Source organism: Poecile atricapillus, chromosome 4 (assembly GCF_030490865.1).
Source record: "Poecile atricapillus isolate bPoeAtr1 chromosome 4, bPoeAtr1.hap1, whole genome shotgun sequence".
Taxonomy (NCBI): domain Eukaryota; kingdom Metazoa; phylum Chordata; class Aves; order Passeriformes; family Paridae; genus Poecile; species Poecile atricapillus.
This window is the reverse complement of record NC_081252.1, coordinates 25236354-25254016: the sequence shown is the minus strand read 5'-3', so window position 1 is coordinate 25254016 and position 17663 is coordinate 25236354. Positions and strand designations below refer to the sequence as shown.

Here is a 17663-nt window from a genome sequence, read left to right as displayed (position 1 = left end):
GACTTATCTGCAATAGTTCTGTGCCATTACTACACTCCTCACACACATACATTGCTCCATCCCTCTTTCCTCCTACAGGCTCTAAGAAAGCTCCAAGTGTTGACTGTATTCATCACCGTTGAACTTTCTCCTAGAAATGCCCACCCACAATAAACACCAATTCTTTTCACTTGACTGCGTTTCAGAAATTTTATTTAGAACTACATTAAATAGAGCGCTGAAGTGTCTGCTAGAGAAGTGAAGAAGGATGTTTCCCATCTTCCCAATTCCATCTCTTGCAAAGAGATATTTGACTCAGTGATATGATCAACTCTCCTATAGTCTGCATTCATATTGAGACTAAAAATACAAATAGACTTGACCCCACTAGGAGCAGATAACATCAGTTTCTTCTGAGACAAAAATTCCATCAACTGTTCCTATCCAAAAAGTTTCTTACAAGATAATCTATGCTAGTTATAGGAGGATTTTTTTGTATTAAAATAGGTCAATTTTTCCCCAAACACACAGCTTCCTTCCTATCACTTGCAAATGCAAAATAGCTATACTTTTAATAGCATTTGTCTGGTTAATGCAATACAGCTAATAGAAAATAAATTTATCCATTTTTCAGTTAATAAAAAATTCTCAGTTTGTAACTCATGAATCCTAGGTATACATTATTGTCTCTATATTAATTTGAAAGTATATTCAGCATGTTAATCTCTTTAGTAAGCATTTTTTTCATTCAAAAAGTGCCTCCAAGGTCCCACCAACACTCAACTTCCAGAATTTAGGTTTCAGATGAACTTTGTGGTTCAAATTCATCTCCCTCACCAAATTTCCTGGTTTTCCATCACCTATGAAGATGTAATTCTTTCAAGTAATGCTTCATTTTTTATTTTTTTTTTCTGATCTAATACTGCACTGAAAAAAAAACCCTGAAAGGTACTAGTATGACCACGTGTTGCTAAACATTATTTTGGAAATCAAGTAATCTACAAGAACATTTTTTGTGGAAGATTTTTATATGAACAAAGAAACAATAATAAAGAAAAAAACACAAAGAAACAAGAAAAAACCAAACAACCCCCCCACCCCCCAAAATCCACCTTGACATTTGATTATGTTGACTCTAAAATGGAAATATAAGTGGGCTGAGGAGAGAGAGCAACTTCATCAAGGATAGAACGTAAAGACTCATTTCTCCTCTACATTTTCTCTGGTGACACTATGTATTTTCAGCAGGATAAGAAGTCAAAGACAAGGGACTCAAACAGATTTAGGATAACCCAAAGACCTCATAAAATGATGAACATATTTAACCCAGGCCAGTTTCTTCTATTCACCCCTATTTATTGGAGGGAATGCAGTGAACAAGGGCTCCTGAAGAGAAGCTTGTAGTTCTTTAAGGAGGGAGTTGGGGCTGAGCGCGGCTCTCCAGCCCTGGCTCCCAGTGGATGCCTGAGCAGTGCAAACACTGACCTAACTCGATACCCTCCCACTGCTCTACAAGCACCTTTTTACATCAATGCCCTCTCAGTTATGTACTGATCAAACAATACAAGCCCTTATGTACAACAAAGTGCCCTTACAGCGCCGTGTCAGCACAGGCTAATTTAACAGATTCATTAACACGGGGTTGACACTAAAGACGCTCTCCCGGCTCCAGGTAGGATTGAGTTTCTGGCCATCTGCACTGAAATGACAGGCTCAGCTCTGCAATGGGAAGCAGGCATGCTAGCAACAGGAGGAGAAGGAATTTTTACATCTGCTGCATTTAGCTCTCCAGAGTTTACAGCCCTGCTGGATTGCTGAGGTCAGCCATTCAGGACAGTACGCAGGAACGCAGACGGACGGGGAGTGCACCTACGGAGTTCCTCTCCCAAAGCCCCCAGACAGCTGGGGCTGTGCCCTGCACAATGTCTACGAGGTGTTCCATTAGTGCACTGGCTCCCCGTGCACACATGTCCAGAAGAACACTGTCTAAATATAATTTTACTTTCAATCAGGCCGCAGTTTAAACATGTCAAGCTGATACTGTGGCTTAATGATACCTGCAACTTAAAAGCTGCCCCAAAGCACATGGAAGGAAAAAAACAACCAAAAACCTGCCATGTAAAATACACTAAAACATGATATTCAGAACTTGGAGGAGTTCCCGGTCTCTGCATAATTTTGCCATCAAAATGATAGCTTCCAGTAATGAAAGGTATTTATTTCCTCTATTAATTTGAAAAGGACTTTAAAGTCCCAATTTGAGTAAGGGGGCAGGATGCCCACACTCACGCAATGTGACAGAAATAGTTGGGGGGATGCAATGCTAGAAAGATGGCTGTAGAAGCCTTCATCCTTCATTTCTTCCCCATTTAAAAACAAAACCAATAACAATCCCACATGCCTCTGTCAACTAGAACATATTTATAAAAGTAGTGCTAAAAACCCATGTTCCTACTGTCCAAATGAGATATGGGATGATCCAACTGGCAACAGCTGGCTATGAATGTGCCTCTATCCTGGGCTACTTTGACATGCTGAGCATTTCTGAACAAATTTCTGGCATCACCACCTAGACGACATGAATGGAACTCAGAGATGAAAATGAACTAGTTGTTTATTTATTATTTTTTGGAGATCCTGATTGATTTATGAGAGTATTTGCAGAATGTAATGCTCCAAAGGATCACCAAGTACATGATCTTAGTAGTCACCTCAAATATCTGGGTTCTGTGTGTAGTAATGATACTGGGGCAAACTGAAAGGAGAAGTGAGCAACATACAGGAAATGTAAGTGCAATTTCAATGACAACACTCGTAACTGAGTATAACTTCATCGGTATGATCACGATGTATTATATTAGTACTCCAGTAATTTAGTTTCTCAGATGGCTTGTATCGTGATAGCAAGCCAGAACTGAAATTTGGTGGTAGAGAGATCAAAAAGGATTTCCACATCTGCTAGGAAGGTCAATCACTCCACAGTTAATCATACAGAAATTCTGCATTCTTGGAAGTTTCTTTTCCTCCCCTGAAAATGCCACAGGATACAATTTGTGTATAGGAGTGCTGAAGGGAAGCACCGTTTTTCCCTTTTGGCTTTAAAAACAATTAAGCTTTATGAAAAGGTGACAAAGCCAAATCATCATTCACAGCAGACATGCTAAAGAGTATGTTCTCAATGGTGATCCAGAGAAAACATATTTGGACTTCAAAGGAAGAGCCAACTCTGCACTGCAGAACTTGGTAAGGCTGTCTGGGAACCAGAAGTCTTCATCAGGAAATGCCAGAAGTCTGCCAGACCGTCACAGCAAGTAGATCAAGAGAAACTTAGTTTGCCTCCAGCTTTGATTCTTTTACACATGGAAAGAAAAGCTTACTTAATGAAGCTTTGGAAAAAACTGGAACCTTCAGACAATCACTGTGTGAATAATTGAAGATATATTAAAAAGTTATAAGGTGTCTCTAAGAAAGGTTTTGGCTCATCCAGCCATGTTATTCTATGCCTGAGTGTAAAGTAACCTCCAGAATGCATTTTGGCTTCAAAACAGATGTACAATGCAATGCCATTTGATCCTCCTCCTACCTTTTCATAGGTAAAGCTACCACTGAGGGCATGAAGTGTAATTATGCTAAAACTTGAACTCAAAATGCCATTGCAGTCTTCCAAATCCACTGTTTGCCGTGAACATGAGGCATATTTGGCATTGATTAACGTACATCACCTCATCTCAGAGCACTTGCTTTTAATAATTGAGCAGGCATTTAACATATGAAGAAATATAAGGATTTAAACACCACCAGCAAATTACAAAGAAGTCAGATGTGGGTACCAATTACTATTAATGAAAAGGTGTCACTTACAAGAGGTGACAGCGGCTTAAATACAGTCAAGTGGGGCTCTGCAGTTTGTCCTCACATATCCACTAAGGAGTAAATGTTGCTCCATGGACCAATACACTGCCCTGCCTAGAGGGCAGCAGCTCATCTCTTTTTCAATTTTGATCAGACTGGGTGAGTGAGGAGTAGCAGGAAGTGATTTAAGGACCAAGAGGAGAGGGGAACTGCTCTGAGGACTGAGACCCCACAGCACTGAGCACCAGCACACCCTGATAAACCACAACTGCTGTAAAAAGAAATTAAGTCTTTTGTATGAAAGATGCAGCATATAGTTCACCTTGTGTTTGGTTTAAAACTAAAATAACAGTACAAAAAAGGAAGTGAATGGTTTCTCACATGTTATTTACTAGACACAAATCCAAATCCCAGAGGACTAAAAGGACAGAGTTTTAAAGACAGACAGAATTATTATATAGGCCAAACTCTTCAAGGAATCAGATTAATCTCATCCCAAAAATAAGTACGCATTTTCTGATATTAATCTTTGATTTTGTAATGAGGACAAAAAAAACTGGATTAAGATGCATAGGTGCACCTGTGTTGGGAAGGTGTGTATGCATTTTCTATTGCTTCAAGGGGGTTGGGTTCATATATTCTTATTTCCTTGACATATCCAGTGGAATAGGAATAACTTTTCCAAAACATCACAGACACATTAGTAAAGAGTCTTCTAAAATTAACCCAGTGCTAACTGAACTGGTAGTGAACTACCAGAACAGAAATCTCATGGAAGCAAACAAGCTGGACTCAGTTAATCACTAAAGATCAAGTGATTTACATTGTCTGGTTCTGAATCCAAGCCAGGGCTCAAGAGGCTACAAAAACCCATGGTGGAAAGGCTGATTTTCTATTATAATGAATGAAAATTATACAGCTTATGGAATTCCTCATTTTTCAGAACTTTCTAATCAAAAAAGTCTCTTTCTTTAATCATTGTGAAACATAATGCAGGCTCTCCTATTCTGTCTACTGAAAACATGGGATATAGATAAATAAAAAAAATACTATTAAAAAACCATTACTTTCTCCTTGTAGTTCAACAATACAAATGACTGAATAAGCAAGAATAAAACACTTTTGAAGAATGTATTTCTTTCAATAATCCTAAGAGATTTATATTTTAGAGAAGAAATAAAATGGTGGATGAAAATGAGGACGATTTGCACACTGGCAATAAAAGCAGTTACAATTCCCTGAATGAGACAATCATGACTAATTGTCAGAAATCACTGACTCAACAATGCAACCCAGATTCAATTCTTCCTCCATACAAAATTCTGGCTAATGGTAGGATATCTTTTGGGATCAGCAGAACTTATTTAATTTAATCTCTATTGGCAAACTTGTGTTTGTGTTGCTTAATGTTTTCTACCCATGTCATACAAGGTATGTATACATACATGGACAATAGCTACCGTAATGTCCAAAGGCCAGAGAGCCCATCAAAGAGCTTGAAATCCAGCAGTGTAGGAAATTATTATCAATCCAGTCCTAGTAATTGTTAACACATCTCTTGCTTTTCTTCTATGGATGTTATTTTTCTTCTTCTCAGTTTGAAACTACACTTTAGAAATCAACATTAGTCTTTCTAAGGTTATGCTCTCTGATTGGTTTCCAACTAGCTAATAGTCCCAGTTCTATTGCAATGGGTATATACGTGAGAACTAACTTGCTTTTCCTTGGTCTTGCATTTACTCCATTCCACTCAGCTTTCTGGTTATCTGTAAAACGGACTGTAAGACCGATTGTTAGCAGTTGACAGTATTTTTCCTCCAAAGTAGTTTCATTCTTGGTTTTTTTAGATAAACCACACATGAAAACAGTGTTCCGCATTACCGAAATGAAGCCCTAAAACAGTTGTGACAAAAGAATCAAAACCCATGGAAGCAAAACAAAGCCCTGCTGTGAGAGAAGCTGCAGGATGAACAGAATCATAGAAATTTTTAGGATGGAAAAGACCTATAAGATCATAAAGTCCAACTGATCACTCAGCACTGCTAAGTCCACCACTAAGTCATGGTTGTAAATTCCACATCTACATGTCTTTTAAATACCTCCAGGATGGTGACTCCAAGACCTCCCCTGGGCAGCCTGTTCAAGTGCTGGACAACCTTATTGCTGAAAAAATTTTTCCTAATATCCAATCTAAACCTCCCCCATCACATCTCATGGCTATGTCCTATCACTTGAGGAATATTACTTCCAGATGATAAAAGAATGATAAAAGTACTGTTGACTGCTGACTTGACAACAAACCTGCTGATTCCCTTGAACCAACCTCCATGTCACTGCAACCTCCTTTCAGGCAGTTGTAGAGAGGGTAAGGTGCCCCCTGAGCCTCTTTTTCTCCAGCCTGAACACCCCCAGCTCCCTCAGCTGCTCCTCATAGGATTTGTGCTCCAGACCCTTCCCCAGCACTTGAGGCGTGGCCTCCAGTGCTGAGCACAGGGGGACAACCACTGCCCCAGTCCTGCTGGTTGCTGATACAGGCCAGGATGCCACTAGCCTTCTTGGCCACCTGGGCATACTGATGGCTCATGTTCAGCTGCTGTTAACCAGCAGCCCCAGGTTCTTTTCTGCCAGGCAGCCACTCTGCCCCAGCCTGTAGTGATGCCTGGGGTTGTTTGTGACTCAAGTGAAAGACACAGGACTTTGTCTTATTGAACCTCATAAAACTGACTTCAGCCCATTGATCCAGCCTGCCCAGATCCCTCTGCAAGGCCTTCTCCAACACTCCAGCTCAATTTACACCTGCTAAGTGTGACTAAGTGTGTCCTTGATCCCAGTCTGGATCATTGATATAGATATTAAGCAGGACATGCTCCAATAACGAGTCTGGGGAGCAACCCTGGTGACCAGTTGCCAACTGGATTTTGCTCCATTCATCACCACTCTGGGCCTGGCCATAGAGCCAATTCTGCACATCCCAAAGAGTGGCCCCAGCAAGCAGATACACACCTAATGACCTGGTTGCAGTGTGCACACATGGGAGTGCGCTTCCCCGCTGGAATATGCTCCGCTCGCTGAACCAACGTGTCTTGCTCATTTAGCTGAGGTGTTGTTGCAGGTTTTTCACTCGGGGCAGTTTTTCCAGGTGATTTAATACTGTTTGATGCCCATCCACTGACAGGAGCTGGGGAAAGAATGCCAAAAGCATTTAGAGGACCATCTTTCAGTACCAAGTAAATTAACTTGAAATACAAACAACCAACAACATTTGCCTAACATCATTGTCCAGTGTATACCTGCCTCCTGGAAGGAACATACTAAAAAGCACTCATTTTCCCCTTCTCCCCCAACAAGTTACCAAGAAAATCCTACCTACTTTATGAAATGTCTGTGAAATAACACAGAATGGTTTTGGCTAACTTGGGGAGGTAGGTGGACAAATTTTAACATGTTGAAAAAGTTAGGTAAAAGAATATACAACCTGTGAAGGCATTATTTTGTTTTAGATACAAAAGCTGAAGCCAAGAACATCAGTGTATTAACAGAGGCAGGAGAAAATGACATACCTACACAAAAAATTTCACAGTGAGTGCAATTGATCATACATCATTACTAACAGGTTGAACAAGAACATACATTCAATACCTGTGTAGGAATTTAAAACAAGCAAAATTTGCTTCTACATTGAAATTAAACACTGGCCTAGATCAGTGGATTCTGCCAATCTGAACCACTCCAAAGGTCATGTTCACATCCTCCTTATAAAAGTATGACACAAATAAAACCCTGACATTTTCAGAAATGCATACACTACACACTTCCATGTGTACTCAGGGTTTTACAGCTGGAGAGCAGACTAGGCTTTTATGGAGTTTGAAAAATGCATTTACAAAAACAAAAGGCACAAACGATACTTGTTTTAAGGGTAGTGAAGAAACAAACTCTTTTCCTCTGCTTTTCTTTTCCCTCTATTGATATATGTACCTTGGTAACGTACAAGCTACAACAACATGGGTTTATGGGATGTGTTATTCCTTTCAAGAGGAGGTATCTTTCTTTTTCAAGTACATTATAAAAAAAGCCCACATTTCCATAGCCTTTTGTTTGCAATCACAGGCAAAAGAAACCTGGAGTGTTTACTTGGTGCCCTGGCTTTAGTGCAGCCTTGCTAAACCTTGTAAATCAAAGAGTGAAATTAAGACCCAAGTGGAAACTCAGAGGCAAACAACCAAGTAATGACCGAGACATCCCACAGTGCAAGATGATGCCTCTGCTGCAGAGATGCAGCTCTCCAACACCAGGGTCAAGGCACTGTTATCTAGCTTTACAAAAAAACTTGTTTGTGCATTTGTTAATCTTTGTGCTATTTGACCTCCCTTGTTTTTCATATTTTCCAGGGAAAACATGAAATTTTTTTTCTGTTCATCTCTATTAACATAATGCTGATCAGCCTCTGTACTACAGAAATGTTGCAAGTCCTTTTCAGGCAAAACACTGCACTCCCTGCTGAAAGAGAAGTGCCATACTAATTCACAGAGAAGATAGATTTAAGCAATGCTGAATCCACAGAAAAATCCAACATAAATGCCAATATTGTGCTATTTACTATAGCCAAGCAGTACACAGTTTAATCAAAACACTACCATGAACTTTAGCAATCCTTTCCTCTACTCACATGTAGGCTAAGACAACATATTTGGAAGAGAAATCCTGCTTAACACCGAAGCTTTTGTACTATAATTAGACTAACTATTAACCTGCTGATATGGGCTCAATACCTACTTTTGGTTACTCTGTGTATGAAGAAGAAATATGCTCATATATCTTTTTTTGTTGTTGTTTCAGTGGTTGGTTTACCAAAATTTCTCAAATCAGATAATTTGAAGACTGACATATTTTTGGATCCTTTTTAGAACCTTATGTAGCAAAAAGTATAACAATTTATAAGAGTTGCTTTTTTAAGTTTTACTTCTTTTTACTTTTTTAAAACAAGTCTGTGTTTCATGTATAATTAATGAATTTACAGTATCTTGAAAAAATAACATCTTTGTTATTTTTATGTTGTCTTGAAACATTCCACATTCCTGAATGGAAAGAATTTAGGAATAGAGGCACTTGATCTTGAACAAGTCACTCTGCTACTGTAGCTCACTTTTGATTATAAATGCCTGCTAAGCTGAAAACCTAGTAAGAGATAAAAATGAAAAAGGTGGCAGAACAGCTTTGAAGACATGAACAAAAGTGGTGTTGATTAATAGCACTTTCCTCCTCTGTCATCACACATGGTTTTTCAATTTTCAGATCCAATTTCATGAGAAGACAGGAATACACACTAAACCCAAATCTGTTTGAAGACTGCTTGTGCCATAAATCAAATTGCGGCATAGCTTCTAGTGTGTAGCTAATTTCTGTTTGGGTTATCTACTGAATCCCAAAGCCCATTCAGACACGTCAGCTGTCTCGTTTGCACTGGGTAGTTAAAAAAAGTCTTTCTGCTTGCTTAAGGGCGGGAAAAAAAAGAAAGGACAAACATCACAATTGCTCCCTTTTCTTTGGTCTCATTACAGCTTTCATTACTGCTGTTTTTATGAATGATGCTTTTCCGAACACTATCCTAACTTCAAAGTTACTACTGGCCAGGAGGAGAATTTGTCTATTTAATCCTTCTCTACAAAGCTGTCAGATCAGTCATTTCCAAGTTATTTAAAGCACTAAAAAGTGAGAGGAGATAGTCCATCATGTTTTAACAAAAACTCTGCTTTAAGCAAAACATAATAGAAACCACACAAATTAATAATGTGTCAAGCAAGAGCTGTAACCTGAGCAAATCTAAGTCGGGCATTTAGTGTTGAGGAAGCTTCCTGCCCAGGCTCCCAAGGATTCTCACAAGGATTCTCTCTCTCTCTCTTTGCTAGTAATCACATTAAGACCTTGTTGGTCTTGCACAGTCTCATTCCCCTCTATTCCTGTTCCAAAGTGCACTCGAGCTTCTTTCAGTTCAGATTTTTATTCTAAAAGGAGTCAGTCTGCTTCCTTTGTCTTCAGAGCCATACTCTCATTAAAGAAAATACACCAGTAAAGTACTCCAATATCTATACCTATATCAAATACCTTATTTGATATACTGTCTTCTTTGTAAACCTTCTACAATTCTCTAGATGTATTTCTTTTTTATTCACCATAGATCATTCTCCCTTCCTCACTGCTTGATTTGCATCAGCCTTTTATTTTCCTCATTTCCTTCCGATTACCATCCGGAGGATAGCTTTTATTGGCCTCTTCTGTCTTTTCAGAGGTCACAAACATACCTTTTACACTTCAGTAATTTCACCAAAGGTTCATTACTTCCACAGCAACCCACAGACCATTTTTTTGTTGGTGGTGACATTTTTGTTTATTTGGTTTGCCTTTCATTTTTAAAAAACCCACTATTAATTCCCACTTAAATCTGTATGAATTGTCAGCCCTTTTCCCAAAATATTCCTCCTCTTGTAGCTAGAGAATTTAAAATATCAGGCCTGTTTTCTTGTTTAGATAGAACACTGATATTTCCCATATAGCCTTCTACTTTAACAGCAAGTTTAACACTCCTGTGGACAAGATGATTTTACTGCAGAGAGGAAGGGGATACTCTGAGATCATGTATTCTCTTCCCCTCCTTTCTCTTCTCTACTCCCTTGGAAATCCTCCAGATTGAAACACAGCCATTTGATTTAAAAAAATCAGGCCCAGAAAACTGATGCAGGTGGTTTTTTTCTTGCAATGAGAAGATTTTACCAGGGCACATGAGGAATGCCAAACCAGGTACAAATCTTTACACCCAATCTCAGTGAAAACCTCTCAACTCTTGGCAACCAGTCTGAGCTCTCCTGTAGTTTGTGTTTTATACTTGGCTTTTTATATTTTACACATACAATCAGCAGCTTTGTTCTCAAGGAGTACTGAGGAGATAGATGCCCCAGTATCCAAGAAGTGCTGAGGTGCATGCACATTTTTAATTGCAAATGGTAACTGATTAATAATGGGAAGGGAAATCAGCCTCCTGATGACACAATCTCAGCCCATATTTTCCTGTTGCCAGCTCTGCTTGAAATGGAACAAAGCACAACAACTTTTGTGGGTGGTCTGAGGATTTAAAACTGAAATAAATAAATACAATTAATAAATAAAAAATTTATAAGAATTATACACTCCAGCAGGAGCTATTCTGACCTGAGTACCAGAGAGGTTTGGGTTCTGCAAGTCATGAGAAGATGTCTGTAGCCAAATTTCTGAGTTTTGTAGGCTTCGCTTCACCTTCACTCTTTTTAATTAAACATTCTAAAGCACTGTTGATTTACACTGATGTATTGTCATTGCTGTTTTGTTTTTTTTCAAAAATCAAAAACACTCTGTACCTGATTATTAACTTTCTACTTTATTAGGTTTAAGTTTAGCAAACCCACAGTGTTTGCTTTCACTAAACTCCTTGGTATGGCTAGTTTAATATTTAACATCTTTTAGGCAGGGTAAAGAACTGCCTTTTTTTTTTTTCTTTTTTAAAAATCCCAGTGTGACTTTGCCCTTGTTAGTCTAACAATAGGTTGTTCCATCGCTGAGCACATGGATAACTGCAAACACTGCTGAAAGGTTTGGAAGACAAAGGGAGAAAGGCGGATACACAGTGGTGCCAAAGTCACTTTGACAGAGGTTCTCTGGTGCGTAGCAACAATACAACAGCCTGAACTGTTTAACGCTCACTTAAACATAACATCAGCCTTCATGTAATATCTATAAATAACAATGCTACTTGAAGCAGTGGGAGTGCCAGAACTTCATTTTAGTGTTCTCAGTGATTTATACACTGCAATCAAACTACTGTATTATAAATGAAAAATATAAAGCTTCATACATCCAATTTTCTGACTTTTCTTAATATATCTGTAGTGTAAGAAATCTTCCTGTTCCTTCCCTCAAAACCAAACAGATGGCCAGATGAAGCAATTGAAAAGCTCTGCTATCAGCTCACTGCACTGGCTGAATGTAACACCCCATCCACTCCCAGGTCCACACAAAATCACAAGGTCAGGGCAGAATGCTACAGGACAAGTACAAGGTGAGAAAAAACCAAATTAACCTCAAGAAAATTCCCCTCAACAAATGCAAAGTTCAGCCCCCATATTCCATAGCTGTTTCTTTTGTTTCTTATGAAGTCTTGGAAACACAGCCAGAGCTAAACTCCTTTTGCTGATTAAAGGCAGAACAGGACATTATCATGTCTTTAAATACCGGGTGAAAGCTGGTATGCATCCGTGGAAAATCAAAACAGGTGCCACCTCGGCCCCATTTCACAGCCCCTGCAACCAGAGGGAACAATTCCTGCGTTAGTAACCAGCCTTTCAACTGGAAAGGCTCTGGGTAAATTAGCTGTAAAGCATCTTAATTAAAATGAGTATGGTGGTTTTGGCTTGCTCAGCCTGTCTCCTTCTGATTTGTTACATCACATACCATCACAAATCTGGCACAACTGGCATTGCTTTTATCGAAAAAGTGACTTGAGAAGAAAGAAAAAAACAAAGTCCCGTACTATAGTGTTGCATTTCTCTGCAGTGGCAGTATAGAAACCCATTTGGTAGCTTTCTGCAGATAAGATTTTGTCTCCCTTGCTTTTAGTTCCTATTCTGAACTCTTGAGAGCATGTCTGTCCAGTCTCATGTAAATTACCTGTCAGTTTTGTGAAGCTGATGCTTAACACTGAATTCCAATAAGAATGCCTTTACCAGAGGAATACTGGCTTTTCATTTGCTGAACAAATATTAGGCATAATTCTTGGATGCCCTACACTTGTGCATCTGAACAGGACACATCACTGCTCTGAGCTGGTGCTAATGGAGAGGAACTGATCTGGCAAGTCAGTCTGTGACAAGAAGTTACTTTTTAACAGATCAAAGACAATGAACATTGAATTTTGGAAGTCAGTGAATGTTCCCATTTGATGTGTGTGAAATAACCATAGAGCCAAAAAATCTCTGTGTCTCTGTTTAAAGGAACACAAAGAAATACACATCTGTCCAACTAATACAAACAATTCATTTAAGTGTGCAACTTGGTGCAACAGCACACTAATTTGGCAAAACCAAAACACAGGAAAATTGTCTAAGGTCATGTTTGTAACAGAAAAGTCGAGTTTCTATTCAGCAGATCTTGTATTGAGTTATATCAGGCCATTCTGTCTCTAAAAAGCAGGTGGTACATTTCTGCATCATTACTATGATCTGCCCCTTCTTAAAAATCAACATTCAAGTTTTAGAAACACACTCAGTTTTTCACCACTCTACAGGAGTTACAATTTCATACTGCCAGCAAGTTAAGATTAACATTTATAAATTACTCTGGTATCACAATGGCTTTTGCTTGGCTAAGTGACTTCACATTAATTAAACTGTAAGAACAAACTCTTGTGGCTTGCTGTCACATGATGATATAATAATTTAGATTAAATGAAAAATTAATTACAGTCCACAGACCAGGATCAGAAAAGTTTTGTGTTTTGACCTGTCAATCATAACACCTTTATGGAGAAGGCTTTCTGCTGTAATGAATGGTGGCTACTTCATGGAGCAGCAACCTTTAACTATCTTTTTCAGTGAAAAGTAGTGGAACTGTTTATATTTTGGGACCTACTTTTAACAGAGGCCTTACCAAAAATGCAAGAATATGTCTTAATGACTTAGCAGTGTTAACCCTGTTTTTTCCCCATATTCAGACCATGGTCCTCAAGAGGCAAGCAGCTCCTTGGAACTCCTATAATTAGTCCTTGCCTTTCAATTCCTGTTCCACAAAGGAAACAAATTAATATGAGAGGGTCCTAAAAACAAAATTTCAGAACTTTATGAACATGGTGATGGTGACAATAGTTTGGTTGCTTTTTCCATGCAGAAGTATTCCCAAAGCTATCAACTTAACTTACCCAGCCCTGTATAGCCTATAAGATCAAGAGTTGATACAGGGGCTGGAGCAATTACAAATGAAATACAGAAAAAGAAAAATGACAAGGACAAAAAGTGCTGCAGTCCATCCCTTTATGGTACTTAATCCCATAAGGACTTACTGGCAGTACAAGCATTTTGTGATAGCACAATGTATCTCAGTGCCTTCCACAGCTCCATACTGTTTGCCCTGATGGCCAAATTCCACAGTTTGATATAATCTGCATTTTTATCCCACTTTCTCTACATAAATAAGTAGCAGAACAAGTAGCAAGGAGGGAAACAAAGACTCAAACTGCCAGTAGAGCACCGTGTCCAGTCACGCCTAGGAACAGGCTTGCATTTTCTTTTGCTTTTAAAATTTTAACATTATTGAGGGAATGGGATATAAAAAAATAAAATTCAGCAAGAAAGCTAGAGGAGGTAAATTCAAGGCTACCAAGTACATTAAAACAACTTCAAGGAAATAGAAGAATTTTTAAAACAAAGTTGTCTGGGGAGTACTTTTTATGTGCTTGCAGCTTGTTTCTAAGTGTGCTCCCTCTCCTGAAGGAATCATGTGCTTAACACATGTGCTTGCTCAGGATTAGGCAATTGACAGTTGTGCATATTGCAAAATATGCTGACATTCCCTAGCAGCTCTACTGGAAGGGGATTATATATCCCAGTGATACCAGGCTGAGAGAGACCCTGGGAATAAAGAAACTAGCACATCTGAATAAAGGGTCACTTAAAACACGAGCTTTGAGTGCATCTACCACAAACCTTCCCTACTCCACTCCTCTAACTCAGCTGCAAAGCCTAGGGGGAACAAAGGGCATTGACTGCAATGAAACTCTCCAAGAAGCAAATCAGCCTTTCTGGCCACCAGCTGTAACAGCTCCCCACAGGCCCCTGCCATCCCAGTGGGCCCCAGCAAGCAAGCTGCATACTGCCTGCCCAGCTCCTGTACTGGAAGGCAGGGTGTGGGGCTGGCAGTGCTGTGCCTGGCAGACACCCCTATGGTCCCCATGCATCAGCAGCTCACCCCCCAGCAACAGCGTTCGAAAGATGCCAAGAAAGGGAAAGCAATTTCATGTGAGAAATGTAACATCGGAAGTCCTGACCACTTCTGACCATCACAGATCCTGCTACGCTCTCCGTGAGAACAGTTTGGCTCCTGGACTGACTCCAGTTGGTGGAGCTGTGCCTACCAGGCAATTACACCTTCTGGAATTGTCCCGGCAGTTTCAATTCGCCACGGTGCTACTCACTTCCTTTCAAGTTGCCATGGAATGTTACGGCATGCTGACAAGCAGCTGTCATCTCTCGGCCACGAGGTGGCTACATGGCAGTGGCGAGTGAAAGCCATTCCTGTGTCATGGAAAAGCCACGACATGAAAGCCATGCACCGTGTCCTTGCCCAGGATAGAAAATGCCTTGGGGTTCCTTGGGGGTAAGCAATGCTACCTAAGTGTAGAGTCATAGTTATCAAATGGTAAAATAGCTCACTGCAATGTAGCCAGGATGCCCTGGGTTATTTCATTCTTTGAATTTAATACTATCTTGTAAAAATCTTCTGCCTATATGTCTGTACACATAACACACAGTAACAGTGTGTTTTCACTTGTTTCAACAATAGAAAAAAGATTGAAGATTACTAAGCTTCTTACCCATGCCTTGAAAGAAAGCATGAGGCAGCCACCCCTAACTTCCTCTAGCAAACCACTGAGGAATCCTGTAATATTAGGATTTGCTCCAAAAAGGACTAAAAATCTCTGTTACCAGCACACTGGGCCACTATCATAGTAGCATTCATGGCTACTCCATGAATGGCCCCCACAGCCAGTGAGGATAATTCAGGCCTAAATGTGTTATCATTGGGAGATCCCTGTGGATCATGACTGACTTCCGTAGAGAGAAACCCAATCCCTGAAGCACCTCCAGGTTCACTATCTCAGCCATTCAACTTGGAGCATCTTGTTGCCAGGTCATGAAACAGCTCGCATGTCAACTACAACAAAATAATCCCTCTGACACCTTCAGGCATCTCTGCACAATCTCAAAAAAAAAAAAAAAGCTAACAATAATCAACATAATCAACTGAAGCTAAAAAAAAAAAGTCATAGTACTTTTTTTTTTTAAAAAAAAAGGTATTCTCTGGGTGGCCTATACAAGAAAGAGATTCCAGCTAATAATTGAAAAGATGCTGTCTACTCATGTCTACTATGTCTACCCAAATGACCTCTATAGTCAGACAACTTAATAAAATCACTGCTAATCTTCATGCCACACCATCAGTCAGCATCTTAGAGCTTCCCCAGGCACAAACAAAATCCTAAGACATGCCTGTTTTGATTTGGAAACATCTTGGTGTTAGAAACAATACTCATAAGAACGGTGAGCAGTATTAGAGCTACAAAACTGTGCTCCCAATAAACTTCTGCTATTAATATCATACTGCTATTCATTTACATAAGGCTCTATCTTCCTTCTAATTATTTCCTAAGGTAGACTTCAGCTATGAAATCAAAGGGTTTTTTGGTCTAAAACTTTGACAGGCCTATGGCCTATGAAGCCAAATTTTGTTTGGCCTGTGAAGCACTGGCCTTTTACTTTTTTTTTTTTTTACTTTTTACTTTTTTTACTTTTTACTTTTCCTTTTACTTTAAGGAAAACTTTATGCTCACAGACTGCAAACAAACAGCAGAACTGAAGTCCAAGCATTCTCTGAAACACTTATTATCTTTCTTTTTCTTTCTTCAACATCTGATTAATTTTGTCAAAACATTCAATTATTGAAACAGTTTTGCCTCTCTGACTGTTGTTCCACCAAGAGGGGACAAGTACAGACTGGCTTCCCATGGCAATGGGTGACTCTGTGCTCCTAAGATGCAAATGTTAACTGAAGCTCCTCTGGCACCTGGGACATGGTACCTCCTCCCATCCTGTTAATTCCTGGGCAGTTGCCATTCACACTGCTGTATTATCTTCCCTGTACTTTCCGGTTTTAAGGAACTCTGACCCTTCAATGCCTCTCTCTCCTACAGCTTTTATTTCTGGCTCCCCCAATATTTTTGGAGAGAGATAACAGCTTTGCTTTGGAACTTAAGCTGTACATCTCAGAACCCTTCATCAAGGGAGCACAAAGCTGAAACCCTAATGACCATTTCTGTCCACCAGCTTCTCTGGCAGTATGACCTTTCTAAGCTTTCTTTAAGATGTTCTGGAATATAACAATCAAAAATTCTCCTCCTGGCTTTCCCCCTCACCTGCCTACTCAATATCTCTGATGTAAACAAAGTGATTTTCACATTATGCAAGAGCATAGGCATAGATTTTCAGAGTACTACAGAATCAAGTGTAGTTTAATTATCTCTTTAAATCTTTCTCCTTCATGAACATCTTAAAAAAACAAAAAAAGGCTATTTCAAACATTTGACTCCTATTAATACCAGAGTACCCTAGTACAATTTAGTAGTGAAACTTTAAACACACTAAACATACCAAGCTACCAACATACTAAAAATGAGTGTGGTACTACAGAAACCCCAAACTGATGGGTGGTTTCTAAGCAAGTGAAATAATTCATCACTTGGTGAGACATAAAGCTATATCAAACGTGAAGCACAACCAGTCACTTAGAAAAATGCAGGTTTATGACATTCCCACAAAAGTTTTCCTTAAGCACGCACGCTACCAAAAAACCTAACTTTAATAAGTGTTGGGGCTTCTATTGTTTCTGTTCCTTTTGAGTTTTTTTCTCACCTTCTAATGCTAGCAAACTCAGAGAAGTGAAACAATGCTAGAATTAAACTGATCTAAATTTTAGGAAGTCTTTACCTTGTCCTCATTAGTAGACTCAGTATTTGCCAGGAAAGTACAGCAATG

The 17663-nt window shown here is 39.4% G+C and overlaps 1 protein-coding gene across 12 annotated transcripts in view; it reads right to left on the bottom strand.

The window, feature by feature from the left end:
- PDLIM5 (PDZ and LIM domain 5) overlaps window positions 1-17663 on the bottom strand; it is a 123001-nt gene that overhangs the window by 9452 nt on the left and 95886 nt on the right. For all 12 annotated transcript variants that reach the window (XM_058838794.1, XM_058838800.1, XM_058838801.1 and 9 more), the window contains one exon: window positions 6835-7009. In XM_058838794.1, coding sequence (XP_058694777.1) covers window positions 6835-7009 — 175 coding nt within the window. The remainder of the gene's footprint in view (window positions 1-6834; window positions 7010-17663) is intronic.